Source organism: Nematolebias whitei, chromosome 7 (assembly GCF_014905685.2).
Source record: "Nematolebias whitei isolate Nwh7 chromosome 7, NemWhi1, whole genome shotgun sequence".
In the NCBI taxonomy this organism is placed as follows: domain Eukaryota; kingdom Metazoa; phylum Chordata; class Actinopteri; order Cyprinodontiformes; family Rivulidae; genus Nematolebias; species Nematolebias whitei.
The window spans coordinates 22,480,947-22,489,400 of record NC_056504.1 but is presented as its reverse complement, the minus strand read 5'-3'; the positions used below and the strand labels follow the sequence as shown (position 1 = coordinate 22,489,400).

Below are 8,454 nucleotides of genomic sequence, written 5' to 3'. Positions count from 1 at the left end.
AGTTTTAACAACCTCCTTTAGTAAATCTAATTTTTCCCAATAAGTAAAAGAATGAGTGTATTATTTTTGACAAATTTATATTGCTGGGTTTTCTCTAATTTCCATATTTTAAGTGAATTAAGCATACAAATGCATTTAAATAGGATAGACAAAATATTAAACCATTTTACATTCAGTTTATTTCTACAAACTAAAAATTCATTCAAAAACTATAATTATCTGATTGTAAAAAATATATTTCTGTTTAAGAGCAGCATGAAGAAAAACCAAACAGAATGAACATCCAGTCTTTCTACATTATCGCCTTCCTTCTCAACTCCAGAAAGTTCAGTAATGAGTTTTAATTATTGCCTTTATGTAAATGTACACTGTGGGTGTGCAGGTTCACATACTGTACATGTCAAACCCACTAGATCTGAACATCAAGACTAGTCTGAAGCTCAGGGCCAAGAAGCCGGTCCCCAGCAGGTCCCCTAAAGCAGTGAGGTAAGGGATGGAGTAGTTGTCTGGATCCAAGCACCGTCGCCACAGACAGCGCACCATCAGCCCAGCCATGTAGAGCAGAATGACCACCTGAACGATGACAATGGTTGGATCTATTCAATATACACCTCAGTTCTGACAAGTTAGGACATTGTGTAAACTTTAAATGACAAAGCACTTTTTAAAATCTCATACACTCATACACTGGCCGCTTGTCCTGAGCCTGGTTCTGCTGGAGGTTTCTTCCTTTTAAAAGGGAGTTTTTCCTTTCCACTGTTGCCACTGTGCGTGCTCAGGATGGGAGACTGCAACAAAGCCAAGATTCAACTTGTCTGCTGGATTCCTTAGGTAGAGAACTTTACTAATTGGCTTTTATGTATGTGAATGTTCCTGTAAAGTGCCCTGAGACAACTTTGTTGTGATTTGGCACTATATGGTAAATGGACTGCATTTATAGAGCGCCTTTCTATCTTATTTCAAGATACTCAAAGTGCTTTACACTACAATGTGTGTCCTCATTTACCCATCCACACAGCACTCTACTATATCTCTACAAAGCTAATTGAACAAATCATTCTAAAGATAGTAATCAGAGCTTTATCACATTCAAACACCGATGGGACACACATCAGAGGCTATAAGGGGCTTCAGTGTCTTGCCCAGGGACACTTTGGCATGTGACTGCTGGTGGATTTGAACCCCCCAACTCTCGCATTGGAGGACAACTGCTCTAACCACTCAACCACAGCCACCCCCACACATAAATAAACTGAATTGAATACACTCATATTTTATTCACAATGAAACATAGCTGTTGTTCTTTCAGCTGCTCCCTTCTGCAAGGGTCACAGTGAGGGAACTCACCAATGATTTGGCAATAGTTTTAGGCTGGATGGACTTCCTGATGCAAAATGGGCTCAAACTCACAGCCTCACGACCACGACACTGACCAGTGAGCAAATTCACCATGAAGCATCAAATCATATGTTAACATTAAGAAAATGTGCAACTTTTAGGATAAAACAAAATAATTTTGAACTTGGTGACAACACCCATCCATCCATCCATCCATTATCTTTACCCGCTTATTCCATTTTGGGTCACGGGGGTCGCCGGTGCCCATGTCCAGCAATCACTGTGCGAGGGGCGGGGTACACCCTGGACGGGTTGCAAGTCCATCACAGGGCCACATAGAGACAAACGACACAAACAACCATTCACTCTCTCACTCACACCTAGGGACAATTTAGAGTTACCAATCAGCCTAACATGCATGTTTTTGGTCTGTGGGAGGAAACAGGAGTACCCGGAGAAAACCCACGCATGCACGGAGAGAACATGCAAACTCCACCCAGAAAGTATTCTGACCAGTTTCTTTAAGTTAAGAGATGTTTCAGGACTTCATCAGTCTAAAGAAAAGGGTCCAGAAGACATGATTTAACCATTTTTGTTGGTGTCAGGTCCATGTTTCCCCAAGGAAGCCTCACGTCTTCCTTTAACAACATGTAGGAAGTGAGGAGAGCAGCTGATGGAGGGTTTGGAGAGAAATGTTGTGTCATTCTTCTCTGATGGAGGATTCTAGCTGCTCAACAGACCTAGGTCTTATTTGCTGGATTTTTTGTTTCACGATGCACCAAATGTTTTGAGTTAGTGAGAGGTCTGGACTGTTCAGCTCCTGGACTCTTCTACTATAAGGGGTGGCTGAGTGGCTAGAGCAGTCGTCCTCCAATGTGATAGTTGGGGGTTCGAATCCACCAGCAGTCACATGCTGAAGTGTCCCTGAGCAAGACACTGAACCCCTCATAGCCTTTGATGTGTGTCCCATCAGTGTATGAATGTGACCTAAAGCACTGATTAGTCTCATTAGAATGATTTGTTCAATTAGCTTTGTAGAAATCTAGCAGAGTGCTGTATGAATGGGTAAATGAGGACACAGATTGTAGTATTAAGCGCTTTGAGTATCTTGAAATAAGATAGAAAGGTGCTATATAAGTACAGTCCATTTACCATTTACAATAAAGCCATGTTGATGTAATTGATGCATGATGTGGTTTAATCAATCAATCAATCAACCTTTATTTATACAGGTAAATCCCATTAAGCCTCGAGGACTCATTTACAAGAGAGACCTGATTTCAACAAAGAAAGATGACAACAATGGACAACAGCAACAACAATAAACAGTTATAAAAAGTCATACTGCAGGATTATTTTTTTTTTAACAAATAGGATGGCTAAAAGGAAAAGGTAACAAAACAAACAAAAACAAAAAAAAAAAACAGCTAGATTCTAAGGCAAATGTAGAAAACTAAAAACAGGAACATGTCAGCATTGGACCCTGCCAGGTGTCCAACAGATTCTTAAAGACACTTAGAGAGGTCAAGGTCAAGAGCTTCAAATCTTTTTGTAAGATATTCCAGGAAACAGGAGCGGAATAGGAGAAGGCCCTTTTGCCTAGTTCAGTCCTCATTGAGGGAACACTGCAGGTAATAATGTCCTGAGAGTGCACTCCGTAGCTGCACTCACGCAGAGACATGTAGGAGGAGATGTATGAAGGCAACAGACTAAGAAGTGATTTAAAGATGAAAATGTACCAGTGAGAGAGTCTGCGTGAAGTTAATGATGTCCAGTTAACCAGTGAATACAGTGTGCAGTGGTGGGTACGATAATCACAGCCAGTTATGAATCTTAGTGCACCATGATAGACAGCATCCAACATCTGCAGGGTTCTTGTAGGAGCGTTCATGTAAATAATGTCACCATAAGTACGTTTTGGGGAAGAGAGCTTAAAAGGAGGAGGAAGTGACGGCGTTGGCTCTCTTGCCTTGGAGTGCGCACCTGCCGAGGAGGATTTGGCGTGAGGCCATTGTCCTGGACTGCCTGTGGACCGTTTATCACCCTGAGTTGGGATCGCGGGGGATCAGTAACTTTTTCTTACCCAGGACTGCAGGGGAGGCACGCTAAATGGACCTTGAGTTTCTGGTGAGATCACTTCTTTTTATTTCGGCGCGCCGACGCCTGGATGGATTGAGTGGGCGTTTCCCTCATCCCACTTGAAACAAACTTTCCTTCTAAGAGAACATTCGGACTGAAAGTTGGTGCAGCTTGGTTTTTGATTTATGGGGTTTGTCTGCAGATATGTAAATGTTGGGGGGGAATGAAGCGTTCGGGTTGTTTATGTGCACAACTGATGTGTTTGTTTAAATTGTGTAAAGGGCATTAAATGTTAGCCTGCGTGGCCAATATCATCAGTTGTTTATGAGAGCTTTTTTTTTTGCATGTGGGGTGAATTATTTTCTGTTTATTAGGTTATGCTTTCTTCTCAACCATTATAAGTTTTAAGCACCGTCAGCTTCAGACACTGCCCGTGACGTATTTAGCGTTATGTAATTAATCCCCCTATCATCGCAACAGTAGGGGCAGGTTGTTACAAGCTTTGGACCAGAGAAGACAGTGGTCTTTCTGGATGAAGTTCAGAACTCCCTTACATAACAAAGCTTTAAACATTTGTAAATAGTGAACTGTGAATATAGACAATGATTAATGGAGGTGTTCCTGATCCCAAGCAGTGCTGTCCAGAACAGAACCATTCATCCATCCATTATCTTCTGCTTATTCTGAAGTTAGTTTGTGGGGCAGCAGTTTGAGCAAGGAGGTCCAGACATCTCTTTCCACAGCCACCTCTTCCAGCTCTTCTGGGAGGACTCCAAGGCCAACTGAAAGACAGTCTCTCCAGCTTGTCCTGGGTTTTCCCAATGGTCTCCTCCAAGTCGGACATGCTCAAAACACCTCTTTAGGGAGGTGCCCAGGAAGCATCCTTACCAGATGCCCGATCTACCTCAGCTGGCTCCTTTTCAATGGGGAGGAGCAGTGGTTCTACTCTGAGTCTCTCCCATATAACTAAACTTCTCACCCTATCTTCAAGGGAGAGTCCAGCTACCCTGTAGAGGAAACTCATTTCAACCGCCTGTATCCATGATCTCTATGGTCACTACCCAGAGTTCATGACCAATAGGTGAGTGTAGGTACATAGACCGACTGATAAACAGAGAGCTTTGCCTTAAAGCTCCCCTCCCTCTTCACCACAAGGGACTGGCACAGAGGCCACAAATTGCAAACGCTGCACTAATCCTTCTGTTAATCTCACCCTCCATTCTTCCCACACTCGTGAACTTGAACTCCTCCACTTGAGACAGAACCTCACCCTCGACCCAAAGACAGCAATCCACTCTTTTACGACTGAGGACCATGGCCTCAGATTGGGAGGTGCTGATTCTCATCCCAGCCGCTTCACACTCGGCTGAGAACCACTACAGTGAGAGCTGCAAATCACGGTACAATGACGCCAACAGAACCACATCATCTGCAAAGAGCAGAGATGGAATCCTGAGGACACTAAACCGGAATCCCTCTGTCCCCTGGCTGCACCGAGAAATTCTGTCCATAAAAGTTATGAACAGAATTGGTGACAACGGGCATCCCTGGCGGAGTCCAACTGCCACATTGAAGGTGTCCCACTTACTACCGGCAATGTGAACCAAACTCTCACACCGCTTGTATAGGGACCGAACAGCTCATAGCAACAGGCCCCCATTCCCATACTCACGGAGCACCTCCCACAATGTACCTCAAGGAACACAGTCAAATGCCCTCTCCAAGTTCACAAAACACATGCAGACTGGATAGGCGAACTCCCATGATCCCTTGAGGACCCTAGTGAAGGTAAAGAGCTGGTCCAGTGTTCCACAGCCAGGACAGAAACCACATTGTTCCTCCTAGATCTGAGGTTTGACCAATGATCTGACTCACTTCTGTAGTATCCCTGAAAAGATCTTACTAGGGAGGCTAAGGTGAGCGATGCCCCTATAATTGGAGCACACCCTCCGGTCCCCCTTTTTGAAGAGGCTAACCACCACCCCAGTCTGCCAATCCAGCGGCACTGTCCCTGATGTCCACGCCATGTTGCAAAGGTGTGTCAACCCAGACAGCCCCACAACATCCAGAGCCTTAAGGAAATCAGTGTGAATTTCATCCACCCCCGGAGCTCTGCCGCCACAGAGCTTTTTAACTACCTTGGTGACCTCAGCCATGGTTATGGACAGACCAATCCCAAAGGCCCCCAACTCATCTTCTTCCATGGAAGATGTGTCGTGGGATTGAGAAGGTCCAAGAAGTATTCCTTCCACCTCCTGACGACATTACTGGTTTAAGTCAACAGCAACCCACCTTCACTGAAAACATTGTTAGTAAAGTGCTGCTTTCTCCTCCTCAGCTGCCTGATGTTTTGCCAGAATCTGTTCAGAGCTGACTGAGAGTCTTTATCCAAAGACTCACCAAACTCCTCTCGCATCATTGCTTTTGCCTCAGTAACAGCCAAAGCTGTGGACTGCTTGGCCCTCCGGCACTCCTCAGCTGCCTCTGGAGTCCCACCAGCCAACAAGGCCTGATAGGACTCCTTCAACTTGACAGCCTCCCTAACCCAGGGTGTCCACCATCGAGTTCAAGGATGGACACTGCAAGAAGCACCGACAACCTTGCAGTCACAGAGCAAGGCAGCTACTTCAACAATTGAGGCACGGAACATGGCTCACTCAGATTCAATGTCCCCTGCCTCAGCTTGGATGTGGTTAAAACTCTCCCGGAGGTGCAAGTTGAAGACCTTTCTGACGGGTTCTTCTGACAGGCATTCCCAGCAAACCCTCATTACACGTCTGGGTCTACTGGATTTGTCTGGCATCTTCCCCCACCATCTGATCCAAATCACTACCAGTTGATCAAATGAAAACTCAGCTCCTCTCTTCACCTGAGTGTCCAAAACAAACAGCTGCAAATCAGATGACATGACTACAAAGTCAGTCATCGATCTATGACCTAGGGCGTCCTGGTGCCAAGTGCACTTATGGACACTCTTATGTTCAAACATGGTGTTCGTGATGGACAAACTATGACTAACACAGAAGTCCAACAACAGATCACTGCTCAGGTTCAGATCAGAGAGGCTTTTCCTCCCAAACACAACCCTCCAGGTCACACTGTCATTACCCACGTGGGCAAAATAAAGTTCCCTAGCAGAATAAAGGAGATCCCAGCTGGTGCACCTTCCAGCATCCCCACCAAGGGCTCCAAGAATGAGGGATACTCTGAACTGCCATTTGGCGCATAGGCCAAAACAAAAGTCAGAGCCCAATCCCCACCCAGAGGCGCAAGAAAGCCACACTCTCATACACCGGAGAAAACTCCAATACACAGGCACCAAGTTGGGGGGGCTAAAAGTTGACCAACACCAGCTCGGTGCCTCTCGCCATGGGCAACTCCAAAGTGGATCTGTAAATAATAGGAAGTTCGTGTAGTATGACATATGCAGGATATATTCATACATTTCACGGGTTCTTCATTTTTCTGACTGTGTACATGTCGTGCATTGAATTTAACCGAAATGTAACGAGAGACGTTATTTATCTTTGACCCATCAAAATGAATGCGGTCATTTATTTACAGAATCAAAGTTTAACATCAAACATTTACATTAATTTGGCAAAATATGAAAACAATAACATGGCTAGTTTCACAGGAAGTGGGAACAATACGGAGATTGTTGTCACTTTTCAGCAGAACAGCAGACATCAATCACACGGCGGTGATTGAGAAACTTTGCTTCAGACATTTCTAAAATATCTGTAATGATTTTAGGAGAAAGGAGAGTTTAAGATGGAAAATGGAGATTTATCTTACAGAGAGATGTGTGAGGGAATTTATCTGTTTGACCAGAACGTGCACGCTCCTTCAGATCTCAGCTTGGCCACGGTACGCTTGGTCGAAATAGAACTTTTACCTGGTTGATGATAGATCAGGTCGGCGTGAAGTCCTTCTTTTGACTCTTTCAGCGTCTCCGTTGAGAACAGCTAAAATACTTTTAGGAGTCGTGTGAGGTTATCCAAACAGAAGTTATAATTCCCAAAATCGTCTCTGGATTCTGGATTCCAATAGAAGCATCCTGGACGCCTGCATTAGCATCCAAGAACTCTGAACTCTTTAACTCTCTTCAGAGAGTTAAAGTCTGGAACTCTTCTCCAGGAAAAACTTTCAAGCTCTGAAAAACTCCGTCGTTGAACTGGAAAGTCGCCACATTTAAATGGGTTCGACTTCCGGGTCATTTGAGAGCTTTTTGATTGGTCGATGGACCAGAACAGAGGTGTGGTTTGTGATGTAAGGTGTTATGGAAAGTCAAGGATTGTTTAAAACAGACAGAAAGATTATTGGAGAAAACCAGTCTCAGTGGCGTCTCTTCTCCTAGTATCTGCTGTAAAAGTTAAACATGACATTTCTTTTCAGTAAACTTTTTAGTTGACCGAAGCCTGAACTTTGACACACACTTACAAACTTGCTCATTGAAGACAGAAAAATCAAGAAATGCATATTACCCTGATTTCTTCTTTGAATGAGGAATAAAAATCATTACTTACTGTTTATGTAAATAAAAATGAGTAGTTCTCTTCAACCTGTAAACATTGTTTGAACTAACACAATTTGATTATCAAACATTTGTAAAATAGTAATGATCATAGAGAATTGTCTTTTCCACTTGATTAATTCAAGAAAGAAAGTCTCAGGATGGGTCAAACTGTATTTCTGGATGCAGATCAATGAAATAACAGTTTCTGTCCATCTGGTCAGATTTGACATCAGGTCAAGTTCACTACAGTCCCCCCTTTGGAAATCATCGCCTGTCCATGGGGATGAATTCCAACCGTGAACTTACGCCTTCAAATGTCCTTGAGCTTGATGTAATCCAGCAAGGAAGACCAAAGTCAAAAGTAATCCAGCAAGGAAAACAAAAGTCAGAAGTAATCCAGCAAGGAAAACAAAGTCAAGGTAATTCCACAATGTTCTTGGTAATTCCATTGTGTTGATGATAATTCCATAATGTTGTTGGTAATTCCATTGTAGCAATGCTTTAACCCCTTGGAAACA

At 43.7% G+C, this 8,454-nt stretch overlaps 1 protein-coding gene across 1 annotated transcript in view; it reads right to left on the bottom strand.

Annotated features, from left to right (window-relative positions):
* Positions 1–384: 384 nt before the first annotated feature.
* LOC119412175 (solute carrier family 41 member 3-like) overlaps positions 385–8,454 on the bottom strand; it is a 143,142-nt gene continuing 135,072 nt past the window's right edge. Inside the window, exon 10 of the mRNA XM_037679151.1 lies at positions 385–596. Within this exon, the coding sequence (XP_037535079.1) occupies positions 385–596 (212 nt within the window). The remainder of the gene's footprint in view (positions 597–8,454) is intronic.